Genomic DNA, 22,242 nt, shown 5'->3' with positions numbered 1-22,242 from the left:
AATGTTATCAGCAGTGCCCCCGGGGTAATACTCCCCTCCCCCGAACATTGCTTCCGTTAGAAACACTGGGGATCTCCATTTCCAAAGCTACATATGGTTGATTATAAATACTTCAGTATCGTCTCGAAACTTTACACGAACATACTGCTAGTTTCGAGACCATCTCAACAGTTAGCGTATAAATATATCCTTTCCGTCTATGTCTGTAATAACGAAAATATTTTGTTCACGCAATGCCAACAGAAACTATTTGGTAATATGAAGCAACGTGATAAGAAAAAAAAACGCAAGATAAAACAAGGTCTGCGGGGATTCGAACTCAGACCTGCTACTCAGAAAGCAAACACTTTACCGCGGAGCTAACTTACTATGTTGAATTCTGTTTGTTCTATTCTCCTCAATATACCACATAAGAATCCAAATGAAGGCAATTCAAAAATATGGCAATTTTGAATTCAAGATGGTGACTTCTCCAATGATTTGTTTCTTCACTTAAACTGAACTAAGTCCTTAATAACATAGCGAAACCTGGCTTACCTACCAAGAGCACAACTTACAATTTTCATGGTTACAAATATTAGAGCCGCCATTTTGAATCGAAGATGACGACTTTTCCAACATGTCGGATTTTTCCCCACACATGCGTTGTACTCTACACACTTGAACGCAATTTCGTAATTCCACCATATCTACAAGTTGTGTAGAATTAGACGCCCCCTTATGACATTTCTAGCACTTCCTTACACCGAACATGACTATTTTTTTCAAGTTTAAGGGCGGATTCGCAAACTACGCATCAGAATAAACATCACCTCGAAATTTCAACATCCTAGATACAGCCATTACAAATTTCACATTTTTTCGATTTGCGCCGCGAAACGAAAACGAATTTTAAAGCTCTTTTTTCTCTCATAAACTATGTGCCTAGCTTCACTGCCTGACAAAATATGACGTTTCTATGGTGTGCGGAACTACTCTGAAAACCAGTATTTCGAAACGACGAAAAATTTCGACACTTCATTTACATGGAAAATGTCGCCTTTTTCGTGATATTGGAATTTTCCCATTACTCACATCCCATGACGAACAAGTATGCAAAATTTGGTGTTTGTATGTTTTGTGGAAGTATGCAAACAATTAAGTGTGTTTCCGACTTTAGAGGTATATAATTCCAGAGACGCGGGCCCGCTACCTACCAGTACTATGTGAGCAGTAAGTAGGAAGTTCAAAATCTAAGGAATTGAGTAGTGGAGGGGAACGACGTCATAACGTGTTTGGTTGCTGGAGTGTGTGGACGTGTGCTGCGCGCTCTCTGTGATTGATTCACTTCGTAGTGTTTGGTTGTCAAATACCTCGCTTTCTACGTGTGAGTGTTTTTTTTCCCATTGTTTGATATAGTGAAGCTTCTATTAATTTTTTTCAAGTGTTTTTTTTTTTGCTTTTCTTAAGTTTTCGTTTTCTTCCTTTTGAATACTGTGCTCCATTTAAAGATGTCAACTCTCAAACGAGTAAACACTCTGAAGTTTGATTTTGGCCCTGTCTCTGAGCGCCCTACGTCTCTTGTAATTCATGAGTGGTTGCATAACACCTTCGCCTTTACTGTTGATCAAGTGTTGAGTATCGAAATGGACATGTATCGTAAATGTATTTTTGTCAAATTGGTCTCTTTACATTTATGTGAAAAAATCCTTCGTGATACAAATGGTGTTGTAAAGTTTCGCGATTCAGAAAGTTCATATGACATAAAAGTAACTTGGGCAAATGTTAGCATTCTAACAGTGGAACTGCATGTTACTCCCTTGGAGTTGTCACATAATGACTTCAGGGATGTCTTTGAGAAATACGGCAAGATATATAGTATACAGGATGAACTTTATTCAGCCGACCATGTCTACCCTATACGAACAGGTACTAAGTTGATCAAAATGGAACTGAAACATGCCATCCCTTCGTTCATAAGTATTCAGAACAGTAGATATTGTGTTACCTATCCCGGTCAACAAAAGACATGCTTACGCTGCAATTCTCTCCAACATCTACACTCCGCATGTCCACTCCGTCCTCCCCCACAGGCTGTTTCTGGTACCTTGAGTTATGCTGGACGAGTATCTGTTCCAAAGCCCTCCAATTTGACATCACCCCCGGATTTTGTTCCGAAATTTTCCAACCTTGCCCCACCTATTCTGCCACGAGGAAGTGAAGCAAGTTTACCTGCAGTGTCTCCAAAGGTTTCAGTGTCCGAAAGTTGTGTTTCCCATGTTAGTGAGCATAATACCGTAACACCTGTGTCATCTGATATCAACAATACCAGTGATTTTCCACCCCTCATGTCTCAATGTGCTGCTGATCGTGACAAAACCTTTTCATGTGATAATGAGGCTGATGAGCGCCCCTCTCTGAACAAACAACCAGGTGATATTCCGGAGGCAAAACCGCAACCTCAACGTTCAACTCCCTCTCCACTTGGCACCCCTTCAAATATGGTTACTTCCTTACCCTCTTGTCCAGAAGATGATTCCAGTACCATGATTACCGATGAAAGTGCAACCCCCATTCAACCAATCTTAGGAACTCTCAGTGCTTCGTCTCTGTCTTCCCCCGTTCTCAGTCTTCCAGCAGATGATCAAGTGCAGGCCTACCCGTCTCCACGAGAAACAGTAAGAAGTGCACCCAGTTCCCCCGACCACACTAAACGTAAACGCACCAAACGACAAGAACTGAGTAAAGCCCTCTCTCAGAGAAGTGATCAACAGTCTGAACATAGCGTTTCTACATGTTCCTCCGATAAAAAGTAAGTACTCTAACCTTAGGTTAGTTGTGTACAGTATACGCTTCGTGTCTGTTTCCTGTTTGTCAATTTCTTGACAACATTGAACGTTGTATGACATTTCCGTTTCCAGTAATAGTGCAGTTTGTAGGATATTTCTATTCAGCATATCGATTCTTCCTGATTTCATTAGCTTGTGTAAAATATGATGTCCTTACAAACCGATTTACATTTTTCTACAATGTTTTTCTTGTTCATCATCATGTCTATTAAAATAGCTACTATCAATATTAACAACCTGCAGTCACCTACGAAAGAATTTTCGTTACGTGATTTTCTAAGTCAGTCGCATATAGATGTCGCGCTACTACAGGAAGTTGGCTTAGAAAGGCTAAATCTCGGTGCAGCTTATACAGTTTATAATAATTACACCACCAATGGCACAGGTACTGCAATAGTGGTCAAGAGTGACGTAAACTTCACACCTGAAATATTTCACCCAACCGGCAGAATAATGACTGGCACGTTAGGAAGCATAAAGCTCGTAAATCTGTATTCACCATCCGGATCACAACATCGTGTCGAAAGGAATGAATTTTATGTACATGATGTTCCATCTGCCTTCTCCTCAAACACTGACCATTTTTTACTGGCTGGAGATTTCAACGCCGTACTCCGTCCTGAAGACCAATCTCCTGGTTTTAACTACTGTCCTACCTTAAATGAACTGGTTAAAGGGTTTCACTTACAAGACAGCTGGCCATTGAAACGTCCACATGAACGTGGATATACTTACGTTCGGAATAATTCAGCTTCAAGACTTGACCGTATCTATTTGTCTCCCAGCCTAGCTAAAAAGATTATAGACGTAGAAGTAACTCCTACCATCTTTTCTGATCATCACGCATACGCCATATCTTTGAAAATTCCTGATGTCAAAATTGAACGTGGTAGAGGATACTGGCACTTCAACACTTCCCTTCTCGCTGACACTAATTACTGTGAAGCTTTTACAGCTAAATGGCACTATTGGGTGACACAACGACGACATTTTCGAACGCTCAGCGAATGGTGGCATCAATATCTGAAACCTCGTGTTTCTAGTTTTTCCAGATGGTATTCGTCAGAGAAGAGTCGAGATGATCGTAACCTGTACAATTTTTATTACAGATGTTTATGTGATGCTCAACATTCAGCACTTTCTGATCGTACGCTTCTATGTACTGTTAATAAATTTAAAGCAAAACTTTTAACCATGACCAGAAACAGAATGAAAGGTGTACTTATCAGAAGTAAATCTCCTATATTCGACCTCGAAGAAGAGCCATCCCTACATCATGTTATACAGGAGTATAAGCGTGGTGCGAGTAAATTAGTAGCACGCATTCAAGATGACGAAGGGAACACATTTTCCTCTTTCTCTGAAATCAAAACAGCGTTTTACACCTACTATAGTTCCCTATTTGGTGACTGCGGCGAAGCAAACACCCAACAACAGATTTTCCACAACCTTTCTCCAGTGCTCGATTATGATTCAGCTAGAGCGATGGACACCCCGATTTCGAAAGAAGAGGTAGAATCTGCTGTGATGAATGCCCCTTCTAACAAATCTCCTGGTCTAGATGGACTTCCAGCAGAATGGTACCAACGCTTCTTCCCTTTGATAGGAGACACATTAACAGACATAGTCAATGAATATTTCAGTGATGCGCCTGTGCAAAAGTATAAATCTCCAGGAGTGACAGTCCTTATTCCCAAAGTAAATACTGCGACTTTAGTTACTGATTACCGACCCATCACACTAATGAACTCTGACTATAAAATTCTGGCCCGCTGCTTGAATAACAGACTACAACCATATTTGGAATCCTTGGCAGGGCCATACCAATTTGCAAGTGTAGGAGATAGGAAAATCTATCATCTTCTGCAAACGATTCGGGATGTAATTGCTAGTTGCCAAGCTTCCTCTAGCACTCCTGCGGTTTTATCTATTGATTTCCATCAGGCATTTGATAGAGTAAATCATGCCTATTTATGGGCGCTTCTACAAAAGTTTGGCATAGGAGAGAAATTCATCAGATGGATTCGTGTACTCTATGATGAAGCACAAACAAAACTTAAAATAAACGGATTTTTGAGTGAGCCCATAAAAATCAAACGCAGTGTCCGACAAGGCTGTCCTCTGAGCATGACCCTTTTTATTATTTCCCTTAGTCCTCTACTCTGGCACATTGCAGCACATATACAAGGGATTTCTTTTCATAATAATGGATTAAAAGTTTGCAGTTATGCGGATGATGTGACGGTGTTCTTACGTGACCAAGAGGATCTTCATTCTGTAGAAGCATGCATTGAAGATTATGTGAATATGTCTGGCACACTGGTAAATCGTGCAAAGACTAAAATACTGCCACTTGTACAGAACTCTTTTATCACACAAATACGAACGGTCGACCAATTAAAAATCCTTGGGATAACCTTCACGCCTCTCCTTGCTGAAACCATACAGTTAAATTACAACCAGTTAGTTAATACTGTGCGACATGTTCTCCCACTTCACAGATCCCGTCAACTCAGTTTACGGTCCAGGGTGTATTTTCTAAATGTTTTCGCATTTTCCAAACTATGGTATCTAGCCCAGATCCTACCTATGCCCTCACACATTGCGAAACGTCTTACCAGTGTTGGGAATTGGTTTCTTTGGCACGGTCACGTCTTCAGAGTCAAATACCCATATACATGTCTACCCACCGGACATGGAGGTTTGGGTCTTGTTCATATTGAATGTAAAGCTACTGCTTTATTCAAGTTTCGATCATTAGAAAATATTCAACACAATGTAAATTGGGTCAGCCATGGTATCTTAGCTGATTGTATCGAACGTATAGGTAAAAACTTGCCTCTCCATATTAATTCCATCCCTTGTTGCTACTGGTATTTCAGAGACGTGGTTGCTGATTATATTTATATGAGTGCTGAACAACAAGCATCAATAACTTCAGTGAAGTGCTTTTATATATTGCTCCTCAACCAGCTGAACCTTGAGCCTCCTCGTATGGAACTGAAACATCCAAACAACAATTGGTCCCAGATTTGGGGCAATGTGTTTGCTCGCCACATTCCACGATCTGTTCAATCGACTTGGTACACTGTTGTCAATGAGCTTCTCCCCACGAATGCCAAAAAGCACCGTCTCAAATTTAGTGACACTACTAGTTGTGTCACATGTGGTAATGAAGATGATATTGTGCATCGCTTAATTCAATGTGGATCTGCAGCGACAATATGGCTCAAATTCCAAACAGCTGTCAGCAAAATCTGCCGTACAGTTCCTACTCTTACCACAGTTCGCATATTCGTTCTACCGGACTTTCACTTTTATCCAACCACTAAACTCAATTCAATTACCTGGTTAGCAGCTCATACGATTGAATACATACTACAATCCTCAAAACTACGCTTTGTAAAAGACTATCAAGATTTCTTGTGCGCTCAATACAGACACTTTCCGCCCGCTAGAAAGAAAAAGCTATTTGCGAACTACCTGGACATTGTACTTACTGAATATATTTGAAGTTCAAAAATAGCATGGTAAAATTCTACTTCTCTCCATCAAATCACGATTTTAGCACTCTTGTAACCTATTTGTCGATATCTGTGTGACAATTCTCTACTGTAGAAATGCTGCAAATATTATTTGCATATTCATCCTGTAATCATGTTATACTCCTGCTGTTATAGTATATTGTATTCCATATGTAATTACTCTGTAATCCTTAAAGAACAATAAAAAAGTGAAAAAAAAATATATATATATATAAAAAAAACGTGAGCCTACTGTACAAAAGACCTGGGTTCGATCCCCGACAAATTTTTCTCTCACTTTTTCTTTCTTTGAAAGTTTATTTTTATAGCATAGGTGATTGAAAATAAGCTTGACTTTATTATATACGGCATTTCATTCCAACCGGACCCGCAACTAAAACTATTAAATCGAAAGGGCACTTTTCCACGTATCTTATATATTAAAATTATGTACGCTGCCGACGAGACAATTTTCGAAAGGTGCCCATTTGTGTGTGTGTATGAGCGTGTGTGTGCAGTAGCGTGCGCAGGAATTTATTTCGGGAGGGGCCAAACACAATATCAGTGTATTTTATATTGAAATTCCTAAACTTGTCCCAAAAATTAGGCTAAATTTACTCAAAAGTTGGAATTTCGACTGCGGTCCGCACCTCCAGGACCCACCCCCTGCGTACGTCCCTGTGTGTGTGTGTATTTCCTTAAAATTAATATTTTATACTTTCCATTTGGGGTATTCACTTCAGATTTGGTATACGCATGTATTTTAACTAGGAACATAAAAGGGGAGAGAGATATTTTGCAATCGTTTCCGGTTTGAAGCAGACACTGTTGTTGCGAGACAAAATGTATTGTTGTCTTGTATGGACACTAAATCGTGAAAATGATGCCCAATGTTTCTTTCAGACTCTTTTTGGGGGACACTGCCTCCTCAGAGAGCCCCTGGAAAGATCAAAATAATACGTTTATAATATAATAACAAATAGAATGTTATCAGCAGTGCCCCCGGGGTAATACTCCCCTCCCCCGAACATTGCTTCCGATAGAAACACTGGGGATCTCCATTTCCAAAGCTACATATGTTTGATTATAAATACTTCAGTATCGTCTCGAAACTTTACACGAACATACTGCTAGTTTCGAGACCATCTCAACAGTTAGCGTATAAATATATCCTTTCCGTCTATGTCTGTAATAACGAAAATATTTTGTTCACGCAATGCCAACAGAAACTATTTGGTAAAATGAAGTAACGTGATAAGAAAAAAAACGCAAGATAAAACAAGGTCTGCGGGGATTCGAACTCAGACCTGCTACTCAGAAAGCAAACACTTTACCGCGGAGCTAACTTACTACGTTGAATTCTGTTTGTTCTATTCTCCTCAATATACCACATAAGAATCCAAATGAAGGCAATTCAAAAATATGGCAGTTTTGAATTCAAGATGGCGACTTCTCCAATGATTTGTTTCTTCACTTAAACTGAACTAAGTCCTTAATAACATAGCGAAACCTGGCTTACCTACCAAGAGCACAACTTACAATTTTCATGGTTACAAATATTAGAGCCGATATTTTGAATCGAAGATGACGACTTTTCCAACAATTCGGATTTTTCCCCACACATGCGTTGTACTCTACACACTTGAACGCAATTTCGTAATTCCACCATATCTACAAGTTGTGTAGAATTAGACGCCCCCTTATGACATTTCTAGCACTTCCTTACACCGAACATGACTATTTTTTTCAAGTTTAAGGGCGGATTCGCAAACTACGCATCAGAATAAACATCACCTCGAAATTTCAACATCCTAGATACAGCCATTACAAATTTCACATTTTTTCGATTTGCGCCGCGAAACGAAAACGAATTTTAAAGCTCTTTTTTCTCTCATAAACTATGTGCCTAGCTTCACTGCCTGACAAAATATGACGTTTCTATGGTGTGCGGAACTACTCTAAAAACCAGCATTTCGAAACGACGAAAAATTTCGACACTTCATTTACATGGAAAATGTCGCCTTTTTCGTGATATCGGAATTTTCCCATTACTCACATCCCATGACGAACAAGTATGCAAAATTTGGTGTTTGTATGTTTTGTGGAAGTATGCAAACAATTAAGTGTGTATCCGACTTTAGAGGTATATAATTCCAGAGACGCGGGCCCGCTACGTGACAGTACTATGTGAGAAGTAAGTAGGAAGTCCAAAATCTAAGGAATTTAGTGGAGGGGAACGACGTGAGCCTACTGTACAAAAGACCTGGGTTCGATCCCCGACAAATTTTTCTCTTACTTTTTCTTTCTTTGAAAGTTTATTTTTATAGCATAGGTGATTGAAAGTAACCTTGACTTTATTATATACGGCATTTCATTCCAACCGGACCCGCAATTAAACTATTAAATCGAAAGGGCACTTTTCCACGTATCTTATATATTAAAATTATGTACGCTGCCGACGAGACAATTTTCAAAAGGTGCCCATTTGTGTGTGTGTATGAGCGTGTGTGTGCAGTAGCGTACGCAGGAATTTATTTCGGGAGGGGCCAAACACAATATCAGTGTATTTTATATTGAAATTCCTAAACTTGTCCCCAAAATTAGGCTAAATTTACTCAAAAGTTGGAATTTCGAGGGTGGTCCGGACCCCCAGGACCCACCCCCTGAGTACGTCCCTTTGTGTGTGTGTATTTCCTTAAAATTAATATTTTATACTTTCCATTTGGGGTATTCACTTCTGATTTGGTATACGCATGTATCTTAACTAGGAACATAAAAGGGGAGAGAGATATTTTGCAATCGTTTCCGGTTTGAAGCAGACACTGTTGTTGCGAGACAAAATGTATTGTTGTCTTGTTTGGACACTAAATCGTGAAAATGATGCCCAATGTTTCTTTCAGACTCTTTTTGGGGGACACTGCCTCCTCAGAGAGCCCCTGGAAAGATCGAAATAATACGTTTATAATATAATAACAAATAGAATGTTATCAGCAGTGCCCCCGGGGTAATACTCCCCTCCCCCGAACATTGCTTCCGTTAGAAACACTGGGGATCTCCATTTCCAAAGCTACATATGTTTGATTATAAATACTTCAGTATCGTCTCGAAACTTTACACGAACATACTGCTAGTTTCGAGACCATCTCAACAGTTAGCGTATAAATATATCCTTTCCGTCTATGTCTGTAATAACGAAAATATTTTGTTCACGCAATACCAACAGAAACTATTTGGTAAAATGAAGCAACGTGATAAGAAAAAAAACGCAAGATAAAACAAGGTCTGCGGGGATTCGAACTCAGACCTACTACTCAGAAAGCAAACACTTTACCGCGGAGCTAACTTACTACGTTGAATTCTGTTTGTTCTATTCTCCTCAATATACCACATAAGAATCCAAATGAAGGCAATTCAAAAATATGGCAGTTTTGAATTCAAGATGGCGACTTCTCCAATGATTTGTTTCTTCACTTAAACTGAACTAAGTTCTTAATAACATAGCGAAACCTGGCTTACCTACCAAGAGCACAACTTACAATTTTCATGGTTACAAATATTAGAGCCGCCATTTTGAATCGAAGATGACGACTTTTCCAACATGTCGGATTTTTCCCCACACATGCGTTGTACTCTACACACTTGAACGCAATTTCGTAATTCCACCATATCTACAAGTTGTGTAGAATTAGACGCCCCCTTATGACATTTCTAGCACTTCCTTACACCGAACATGACTATTTTTTTCAAGTTTAAGGGCGGATTCGCAAACTACGCATCAGAATAAACATCACCTCGAAATTTCAACATCCTAGATACAGCCATTACAAATTTCACATTTTTTCGATTTGCGCCCCGAAACGAAAACGAATTTTAAAGCTCTTTTTTTCTCTCATAAACTATGTGCCTAGCTTCACTGCCTGACAAAATATGACGTTTCTATGGTGTGCGGAATTACTCTAAAAACCAGCATTTCGAAACGACGAAAAATTTCGACACTTCATTTACATGGAAAATGTCGCCTTTTTCGTGATATCGGAATTTTCCCATTACTCACATCCCATGACGAACAAGTATGCAAAATTTGGTGTTTGTATGTTTTGTGGAAGTATGCAAACAATTAAGTGTGTTTCCGACTTTAGAGGTATATAATTCTGGCGAGTGTTCAGTGCCAGATTTCCCAAAATTAAGACTTTGGTTCATGGGCTTCTGTAGAGTTTTGTCCAGAGGGTCAAAAAACTGTAAAGTATGCACTATTCTACAGAATCCTCACATAAAATGGAAAATTGCATAAAATCAGCAGTATTTCCATTTCCTTGTCCCTCCCTGGGGATTCATTCTTTGGCTGGATATGCAAGTTAATGACGTAATTATGCCTGAGTACCAAATTTGCTACTCATGGGAAAAGAGCAAATTTTTATCTCGGTTGCCATGAATACCAAAGATGGTACTGGGGCATAATTACATCATCAACTTGCATATCTCATCAAAGTCTGCACTTTCTGCAGTTGGGGGGTCGAACGAAACTGATAATGTAAAATCAGTAATGTGGCTTCGGGGGCAATGCGCACGATAATGCCTTGGCACTCTACCTGTGAAGATGGATCTCAAAGAAATAGGAATACAAAGTAGAAATTGGATCCAGTTGACAGAAGTCAATGGAGAGCTTTTGTGAATGCGGCATTGAACCTCCGTGCTCCATAGGCCATAGAGATAGTCAGTTTGTTAGTTTTTACATATTACGTGTTTAAGTTTGGAGCCATGACTCTTCATAAAATAATGCTAAGTGCTTACTCTGTCACTCAGATTCCGAAGTTATTGGATACATTAGATTGCACAAAATCAAAACAGTTATACGTAGAAAGATACCGTAAGGCGCATGAAAATACACTAAAATATTCTTGTCAATTGAAAATACAGTTATTAAATGATTCTTCATGCAGCATTCTTGTAAGTATAATGCTTTAATCTCTTTGATTTAGATATATTTTCTATTTCAGTTCTTTTTGTTCTTCTGTTTATTGTTTGTTACATAATATCAATCATGTTAGTTATGTGGTAATTATGTGCATAATTACATCTTCTATGAAAGAGTATTATGGTATGTTATAATGTAGGTCGGGACTTCAAAATTATCTTTTGATTCGTAATATGTTTTGTGTGTTCATTGATACGAGTTTTCATATCTGCAAGACAAATTCACTTGAGGATACGTACTTGAGGATACGTACTTCTGAGGATAGTAATAGGCATAACCGTCATCTTTAATCTGAATCAATATTTTTTAAATTTGAAGTGGTTCTTGAGGCAACTGAAGACTTTGAGGCAAAAACCCACCAAATCCAAAAAGTGAAAATGTGAAGGAGATTTTTGTTGTTTCTTCCGGAAAATAAGTTAATGGGGCAAATGGTCCCTTTTCAAAAAATGGTCCCCTTGTTTGAAAGGGCCATTTTAAAGAAATGAAACTCTGCCGATGCAAAGATGCCCATTATGCCCATTAAGACTTTTTCTCAGGATCGCAATATCTACAACATATCACGGCTTCAGTCTTTTTTTTTTTTTTTGCCGAAATTCAGAATATCTTCAAAAAAGTGGCCCTGCAGTGGCCAAACGATCAGTAATTGGTGGTTATGCCCGTTAAGACTTTCTCAGGATCACAATATCTACAACATATCACGGTTTCAGTCATTTTTTAAAACCGTAATTCAAAATATCACTATCTTCGGCTGTTTTCAAAAAAGTGGCCCTGTAGTGACCAAACGGTCAGGGATTTGTGGTTGTGCCCATCGAGACCTTTTCTCAGGAACACCATATCTACAACATATGACGGTTTTAAGCAGTTTCACCGAAATCCAATTTCCGTAAGAATCGTGCGCGGTCCTTTGTCATTTGGAAGGGGGTATTGGCCCTGCAACCCTTTTCTCGGTAAAACGACAAAACTCGTATTTCCTACTTTGAAGTCATCTTTGCATCGGCAGAGTTTTGTTTCTTTAAAGTGGCCCTTTTAAACAAGGGGACTAATTTTTGAAAAGGGGAACTTTGTTCCCTTAACTTATTTTTCGGAAGAAACAAAAAAATACGTGTCGATTTATTTTTGGTTTAGTATATAGGTGCCAAGTTTGAAGAAAATCGGATGAAGAGAAATCCTTGTGAAGCTATCTCCTTTACATTTTTACTTTTTGGACTTAATGAGTTTTGCCCCAAAGTCTTCAATTCTAGCCCGATTACAAACTGTTTGGATAGTACTATTTTAAGCACATCGATGTTTATTTCGGGAGTATTTCAGATAAGCGTAATATGAGGAACAAAATCGTTAATTTAATTCACACTAATCATTGCTGACGGGCACCTTAAAAAAAGTCATATTATGTGAAGGAGTTGGGCTTACCGAAACTCTTTTATACAGGGTGACCTAATAAAACTTCCTACATTTTGATCGGCTGTAGCGTGGTCAGTGGAGGGGCGAGAGAGTTGGAGGTTGTCGCTTCTGCTCACCTCTCTCTCGACATTTTCAGTTGTCTTTATGACTTGATCAGGAGCTCATCGTGCGTGCGGAGTCAAAATATTTTTTCAAAAGCAGCTGTTATGCGATTATAAAAATGAAATGAAAATGATTTTTTTCAGTTTAACGTTCCACGGGGGAGACGAATGATTAAGGCAAGTGAATCATGGCGTGAGAATTAGTGGAATGGAATGTGGGAGGAAAAGGTACCCCGAGAAATCCCACCGACACGATATTCTCTACCATAAACTTACTTGGCTGGAATCGAACCAGGGACCTCACGCACCAGAGATTAGCGCTCTACCACTGAGCCATTAGGTGTGAGAAGAGAAACCCGAACGAAAGTCGTGACACATGTGACCCATAGATGATACGGCAACAGTGTCATCATTGGTATACAAAACGAAGTGAATAATTACCTTCCATGCTGTGTTTATATCAATATCAGAATCTTCCTTAATTTTGTCCACAAGTTGATGGGCTTGGCGTGGCAGATCATCATCTAGTGCTCCACTTTTAGCGACGTTGAACCATGAATCTTTGTCTTCTGGTTGTCCCTGTCCCTTGGAATATCCTTTCAAGTGAGGGTTGAACTCTTTCAAGATATTTGGCAGTGTCAGATGATTCTTCCAAGAGCCTTCTCCACCTGATTTTAAGAGATTTTGCATTATTTTGCAGTACAGAAGTTAGAATTATTAAATGTTTTTTTTTCTTTTTTTTATTACGAAATCAATACAGTATTGCAAGTGTAATAGTTGGATTGGAGGTTATTATTATCAAAATGTTATATGTTTTGGAAATAAATCAGTTTATACATACATAAGCAGTGTCTGAATTTAACCTCATAAAAATTATGAAATGATGAATGTGCTAGGGTAAGTAAAAAATTATACGCAATGTAGCTATTTTTTTTTTTTTTACATTGTTCATACTGACCTATGTCCTCGTTTATTGTTATGCTGTTGTGGTCATGCTATGAAAGTTTCATTCTAATTTCTTCATTTGTCTTCCTTTTGTTGCAGATAGATAATGGCCGCTCCATTAGAAGAAGAGGAACAACGGGAAGTGATCCTGTTTTTGTGGTCGGAAGTTGTATGAGGGGCCGCAATTCATCAAAGACTTTTGGCACAATGCGGGAACAGTGTCTTGCCGCAACGGAATCTATACAAATGGCTTGAAAAATTCAAAAATGGTCGTACAAGTGTTACGCACGAGGAAGGAGCCGGACGACCATTTACGACAACAAATTGTTCAATTCATAGTATCCGTGGACTAGCATTTCTTTCTCAGTCACTAATTGGTTCAAAAGTTTCGGAGGATTAGGTTCAAAATGAGCCGAAACTGCCTTAGATGTTTCAACTCGTTCCTTCTTCTAATCGCTACTCTGACAGTTCAGCATCTACTTTTGGTGAAAGCTTGCACACGTTCAGTATAGTACTGATAAAAAACCCAATAAGCTAAGGATCAGTCAGTGCAGTGGTACCATTCCAGATATCCGCGGCCAAAGAAGTTCCTTGTCCAGAAATCAACATGGAGGTAGTGGTTTTCAGTTTTCTGAGACAAAGATGGTATTCTGTAAGTGAATCATCTACCTTCGGAACTCTAGTATCACAGACAGGCTTTATGCTAACCTATTAGACGAACTGCACGAAGCAATTAATACGAAACGCGTAGAAAATTGCCCAAAGGGATAATAATTTTCCACGACAATTGCCCAGCGCACACGTTCCACGTTGTGACTGCCAAATGGAAGACCGTAGGATTCCAATTGGTCCAACTTTCTTTCTATTTGCCTGATCTGCCTCCCTCCCTCTGATTATAATTTGTTCTTAAACTTGAAGAAACATCTGAAGGGACACCATTTTGAGGATGTTCCTGACGTCCAATATGCAAGGAAGACTTGGTTTATGGCTCAACCAAATGGATTTTATTGACAAGGGTTTAGGAAACTTCCATCATTTTGCACTTAATTCTTCAGTCTCAGACGGAATATGTTGAATAAGTGTAATTTCATCCCTCTAGCTCTACCCCTTTTTAATAACATAACATCAGGTTTACAGTAACACCTTGTACATGGAAAATCAACTTATCCTTATGAAAATTTGACTCTGTGCATACAAGGGCTTCCTTAAAGCGCATCTTTTTTTGTCTCATATTACAATTTCAGATCATCTATTTATTGCAAATTAAATAACCTATATTAACTTTACTTACATAACTAATCATTTTATATAATCTTTTAGTCTACACACATCATCTATAATCTTATTTGTCATTTCCTTATGTAATTAATCATCATCCGTTTATTTTACTTATTTATTTAGTTTCTGCTGGGTTTCTTGACAACAACCTTAATCACCTAACTCACTTAAAGTAAAAAAAAGAAAAGAAAGTAAGAAAGAAGTGCTCCTACCAATACTCCAAGAAAGTCCTCTGAAGTTGGTAAGAACGCCTAATACATCTTTGGCTCCTGCTCCGTTTCCTGAAGTCAGGCTATCTCCCATTGCTCCAACAATATCAATATCTCCTGGCTGTAGACGATGGACGCTGGTCGGCGGTGGCACAGAACGGAAATGCTTCGTTGGACACATGAACTTAGATGGTACATTACTCTGTCTGAACTAAAGAAAAAACAAAATTTCAGTTTTATATTTACATACGTAGGTCTATTTTTCTGGAGCATGTTTAACAAATATGCATATTGACATAAGTCAAGCTATATAGTGCATCATGATCTCACGTTTAGATTTGCTAATGTTTCCTGTTCGAAAATGACAGTATCCAGAAATAACAGAATTTCGACTAGAAAACTTTTCAACACATCAGTGATGTAGCAGTACCTGGTCACCATTCCTTTCATACGTGTTAGATACGAGCGAAATCCACAATTGCAATCATCATGGTGCTGTATACAGCAGCTGAATTCGCCGAAACAAAGGATATCACGACATTCGGCCTACCAAGAGCAAAGTTCTCTACACTTATGTGGATGCAGAGGGAGCTGCAGTAATATCCACCGTGAAAAGATCAGCAATACTCCAAACGACATCGAAAGTACGTGCGGACAGTATCTGGTTCTTGTGCGAGCTTCCATGAAGTATCCGTATGATCACAATAAGTGTGGAGGATGTCAGCTCTCTTGCCAGTTGTGTAACGGGCAATTGGAATCCTTGACATCAGTATAATTTTTCAACCACTGATTTATTGTTTGTATCATTGTGGCAACATTGTTGCCAACTCGCAGAAATGGAAAGTTCATAATATCACTAAGTCACTATTCTCCAGCGATCAAAGACGGAGTTCAGTTGCTATAGTTTCCTACATTCGCTAACGAGTTATACGGGTGTTTCAAAACAACACCGACGTTGATTGGGAGGTGATTCCTGACACCAAGATAAGACAAAAAGTATAGACCAACTTGGGTGCACAAATGCTTCCTTTTGGAGTTATGGACTGCTGAAAACACAAAAAAATGAGCTTTAAAGGCCCATAGTTCTAAAACTATTTGACCTACCGCAGTCGGGCCAAGACTTCACTTAGGAACTAGTATGTGACCTATCCAAATATCCAAGTTTCAGAATCCTGCGGTACTTCCACAACAATTTTTATAGAAGTAGTTGCTGGGTACTTCACATTATATTCCTGTATAAAAACTCCCTCTATAAAAATTGTTGCAGAAGTACCTTAGGATTCTGAAATATGTATTTTTGGATAGCACACATATTATTTCCTAAGTGAAATCTTGACCCGACTACGGTAGATCCCATAGTTTTGGAGCTATGGACCTTTAAAGTTCATTATTTCATGTTTTCGACACCCTATAACTGCGAAAGGAAGCATTTGTGCATCCAGGTTGGGTTATATTTTTCTTACCTTGGTGTCAGGAATCATCTCCCAAACATTCCGGTGTTGTTTTGAAACACCCTATATACTGTAATCGTCTGGGCGCGGATAAATTCTCAGCCCGGTCCCCTTTGCACATGTCAATCCTGAAATCATTCATTGCCTTTGAAACATTGATTTTAAGTTTAAGTGCCAGCTGTGATGATCGTAGCATTAACGTTGTGTTTCAATTTACAGGTTGTTGAATGAACCATGCTGTAGTCAAATGTGGAATTCACCGAAGAGAAATTTCAAGGTATCATGAAATTCTTCCTGCAACAGAAGTCGCCTAAGGAAATCCAATATTTCATGCTACATATATTGGATGTACAATTGCCCTTCATACTCCTCTGAGAAGAAACAGTGCTCAAACTTTAATTATGGCAATTTTTCAACAGAAGATGGTGAAAAGTGTGCGAGGCTAGTGTCAGTGTCAACTCTGGAAAAAAGATGGATCAGGTTCATTATCTGATTTTGAACAACAGAGGAATTTCACTTGAAGAGAAAGCTGAGATCTTGCACATATCCAAAGAATGCGTATGGTCAATAATTGATGATCAATTGGACATAAACAAGCTTTCCGCGAAATAAGTGTCCAAACGTTTAAACGCCGATGAGAAACGCAAATGTGTGACATATTTTCAGTTGATTTTGCGAACCCTAAGGACAATTTTTCGAACCGGCTTATTATCCAGGATGAAAGTTGGTTTCACTAATTTGATCCCGAGACCAAACAGGAATCATGTGAGTGGCGCCACTCAAGATCTCCAAGGCCAGAGAAATTCAAAGCACAGAGTTCACCTGGCAAAGTGCTTGCCTCAATATTCTTTAATAGGGATGGAGGTTTGTTATCAGACTACTTTCCAAAAGGAAAATCATAATAGCAGAGTATTACTACAGTCTTCTGGGTAAATTGAAGGACGCTATTAAAGAAAAGCGCCGGGAAAAGTTGAGATCAGGTACATTGCTTCCTTTCACAAAAGTGGAAGAACGACAAACTTTCTTGGATACCTAGGGTTTTAGACCATTGACCACCCACCTTACTCGCCAGACTTTGCACCTTCTGATTATTGTCTCTTCCGTAGGCTAAAAAAAATTCTGAAAAGACAAAAATTTAACAATGATGACAAGATAAGAAGATGCAGAATAAGGAAATTTTTCTTTTTTTAAAACAGGTTAAAGAAGCTGGAGCTATGATGTACCTAATGAATTTACCTTCGGGAAGAATACCGTATGTTGAATAGCCTGAAACTTTTGTGCTTGTAGCTAAAGTCCCTCTGAGTCAGGCTGAGAACTTATTAACGTCCAAATCCTCGTAAAATCAAGCAAACACAGCTCTCAACACTTCTCTAACTACAGCTCTCAGCTTTTACCGGGAATGGAACCCAGATCTTCCATATCAGTTTACCAAAATTGTTTTCGTCTTTTCGTTGAGAATCAGTAGGATCATTTTAGATTTTGCCAGTGGAGAGGTGACAAGGATAGCCACTAACATTTATTAGTATATTTGTATACAATTTATTAAAAAAGCATATGCTTCTCAAACTCAAGGGAAAATTGAAGGGTGTGAGGCAAGAACATGGTAACCCACAATTTTACTATTTTAAAAAATTAGAGGTTTTCTGCTGCACAATTCATTTTCAAAGTCGGAAAGCTGATCTTTCACATAAGACTACATATGTAGGATTAAACGGACAAGGTTAAACGAATAGAAGCGGTATGCGTTGCTCTCTATCGGGTCCTGCAAAAGGCAGCAATTGCAAAATTGTGGGTTACCATGTTCGGATAGGTGCTGATTTCCACGGGTGCTGACTGCCACAGCCAATTATTGGTGCTGACTGCCACAACTGTCGCTGATTGCAAATATGAAGGTGCTGACTGCCACGACGGCGCGCTGACTGCCACGAGCCTGTGAGAAACTGTATTTGGAAAGAGAGGAATTAGTCCCTCATACTAAATTTATGATTATTAATTAATTTAGTAGGGATTAATTTAGTAATTATCACACCAAATCTATGTGGCATCCTATAAGTTACAAAGTTGCTCACTAAGTGGAACGACATACACTTGGATGTTTATAAAGGGATTGTCTTTTCTGTTTTATGTACAATTTGCACATTTCATTGTTTATATTAATTGTTTTACTGTATTATTTAATGGATATGATGGTCTGAAGCCAGCTGACAAGGGAAGTTTGGGAGAAGCACTCGCCTGCAGAGAAATAAGCATGTCATTTGAAGGACCAATTCATGCTGATTACAACAGGTAATAAAACTCTTGTACGTTGAGAACTGTTCGAGATATTCAGCTTAGAAATTTATATGAGAAAATGAGTTGATGCACGTTTCAACTCGTTAAGTATTCTCACCCATGGCGAAGCCTGGTGGTTTGAACTTGCTATTGCTTGATCACTGGGGTCCATTCACAGACAATTTGTCTATTACAAGTTGCATGACGGATGGCAAAGACCTAATGGTTGAGAAGATACCAAAGAATTGCACACGATTTGTGCAACCATTTGATGTGTTTTGATTCCGATCAGTGTTGGGTAAGTTACTTGTAAAAATGTAACGCGTTACAAGTTACTTTACTTTCTCTTAAAATGTAACGCGTTACTTGCCCCCAAAAAGTAACTGTTACTTTACTTCGAAAGTAACGCGTTACTAACGCGTTACCTTTAGGTCCGAAACTTTAAAAATGTGAAAAAAAATATGACTTCAATTTTTCGTACTACTATTACTACCGCTATTATTATTATTATTATTATTATTATTATTATTATTATTATTATTATTATTATTATTATTATTATTATTATTATTATTACTGCATGTTCTGAATCGCTTTATGTAAATCAATGACAAATTTTTACTTGATATATGAACATTTTTATATAATGTAACATGGATAAAATGCCATACTGCGTTACTCGTAGGGATGGACACGAGCGAGTTCGAGCGAGTTTCCTTTCACACTCGATTCGACAAGAAACAGACATCTTTGAGCTCGACCCGAGAACTTGACACGAAAAATTTCCTCCAACTCGACTCGAATTGGGGTCGAATTTCGAGTCGACTAGAGCCAAATCCGGTGTGTAGTTTCGAGTACATTCTTCAAGTATATTACATAGACAGTATAATTATTATCAATGACACTACTACTACTACTACTACTACTACTTAATAATAATAATAATAATAATAATAATAATAATAATAATAATAATAATAATAATAACATTGTATATAAAAAGAAAGATAGGCGGTTTGTATTTGAATACTAAAAAACTAGTTGATTGCCAACCTCGGTAGTCATGAAGTTCTAGGAGTCAAGGACATTGTTCACGAGCTTCTGAATTTAGGTTGAGGGTCTAGGTTGAGTATTCGGGCTTGAGCCAAACACTGTTAAAAGTTATAGTGCACTGGCCAAATATCTTCAAAACTGCTCGGCCCGGGTTTAGAATTGTCAACTACTCGAGCAGCTCGGCTCACAGCTCATTCACTATCGACCCGAACCGAGAAGTGAGCCGAGCCAACAGCTCACCCAACCGACTCCGTTAGAGTCCTCGGCTCAGTTGAACCGAATCGAGCAAATGGCTCATCCCTACCAAGCCAGCTCGAGCCGATGGTTCACCCCAAATGAGCCGGCCGGAGCCATCTTCTCAGTTGAGCCGAGCCGAGCTGAGCTTGTTATAAAATTCTTTTCTGGTCTCGCTATCGAGACGCGACGAGATGCAAGCAGTGTCCTCTCTCGTGAGCAACACTAAAAGTATTCCATATTACTGTTTAGCTTACATTTCTCATGGCTTTCGTTGTCCAGTGTAATCAGGCCATGATTTCAAGACGAGTTAAAACGAACGAGCCATTTATCAAACTCGACTGGACTCGAAACTCGACGCGAAAAACTGAATCGGCTCGGAACTCGACTCAAGGATATTACCTTTGAGTTGACTCGAAACTCGACTTGAATTCGAGTCGAGTTGAGTTTTAGCTTGACTCGTGCTCATCCCTATGCGTTAGAAAAAAATGGTTGTTTATTATTATTCTGCTAAACTAATTATATAATAATAATAAGGTTGTTATGTAAAATTAAAATTAAAGAATATAGAGAAACATTACACTACTCTATAATCAACGGGACTCTAGGATAAGCAAACTGATCTGAAAGAACTCCAATATTACATACCATCAGCAAACTATTTTCTAGTAATAAAGTAGGCCTGCTCATCAGAACACAGTTTATTCATATTAATCTCTTACTGTAAATCGTTAATTACGGCACCCTAGTTGTTGATAAATATTTTCCGCCGGGGCACTTCAGGCACTTTACTTTTAAGTTCTGTCCACCATCATTCTTAGCTTTTAAGAAAAAAGTATTCTTTGAAATGGTCGAACGGTAAAATATTTTCGTTCTCCATCTTTATAAAAAACAACACCAATCAAAGTAAAATAGGCTACCGGTATCATTGCACTCCTAGTTCACTCACTGAATGTATTGATTTGGAGCTGTCAAAATCTACGACAAAATCTTCCAGGTGCTTGCATTCAGTACACGTGATTTCCCTAAGGCTGTCCTCATCTTCAAGAAGCAGCAAGTGGCACTACGAACTTATGTTTCTCTGTGTGTTTGTAACTGTCGGTCACTGACATACGTAGTTCATGCTCGATTATTTCATTCTGAGAAATTCACTTACAGGAAAGAAACATTTGTTTCCGAAAAAAATATACATATATTGTAGTTATTCATCCGAAATGTAACGCGAAGAAAGTAACGCAAACTAGGTACGTTACTTCAAAATTTGTAACGCGTTACCGTTACAGTTACTTTGGAAAAAATGTAACGCGTTACTAGGAAACTTTACTTAAAATGTAACGCGTTACTTGCGTTACGTTACTTCCCAACACTGATTCCGATCAATCAAAGATTATGGCAGGAGATTTGTACCTAGTATGAATCTTCTTCATCTGGACGTTATAATGTACCAACGAAACAATCAAATAAAGTTCGTGCCCATACGAATCACTTCCGATCACCGCGATATATTGGATTGTTTCAGTTTGCGTTCTCCAAGGCAGGTTACGAACAAATTATAGGCCTATAACTTTTGAATCACTTGTGGAATTTGCTTTTTGCTTTGGTTCTGCGAACTGTTCTCTTGACGGATGCAACACAATTGCACATATAAAATGTTCATAGTGCAAGGGAGTATTTTGCCTGTGTCATTTCTTCATAAAACAGAAGAACAACAGTGATCAATTTTCATGTCTAACCTATGATTATTGTGAACAATGTAATGACTAATTGTATCTAACAAACCCGTTAGTTATTGCGAAACACTTTTTTTCTGTTACTCCCGATAGCTTTCAATTCGTATGTCAATATTCGTTACTAATTACGTTGTACTTAACGCGTATAAATGCGTATATCCTCATTTTCTCATATAAACTTCCAAGTTAAATATCTCGAACCGTTCTCAACCGTACAGGAATTTTATTAGCTTGTTATAATC

At 38.5% G+C, this 22,242-nt stretch overlaps 1 protein-coding gene across 1 annotated transcript in view; it reads right to left on the bottom strand.

Moving 5' to 3' along the window:
• Positions 1-22,242, bottom strand: part of LOC145694468 (phospholipase B1, membrane-associated-like) — a 57,192-nt gene that overhangs the window by 20,752 nt on the left and 14,198 nt on the right. Inside the window, exons 3-4 of the mRNA XM_081770766.1 lie at positions 15,265-15,472; positions 13,271-13,497 (exon numbers count right to left, since the gene is read on the bottom strand). Coding sequence (XP_081626892.1) covers positions 13,271-13,497; positions 15,265-15,472 — 435 coding nt within the window. The remainder of the gene's footprint in view (positions 1-13,270; positions 13,498-15,264; positions 15,473-22,242) is intronic.

This window comes from Thermobia domestica, chromosome 1 (genome assembly GCF_964235325.1).
Source record: "Thermobia domestica chromosome 1, izTheDome1.hap1.1, whole genome shotgun sequence".
Taxonomy (NCBI): domain Eukaryota; kingdom Metazoa; phylum Arthropoda; class Insecta; order Zygentoma; family Lepismatidae; genus Thermobia; species Thermobia domestica.
This window is presented reverse-complemented; position numbering and strand designations above follow the sequence as displayed.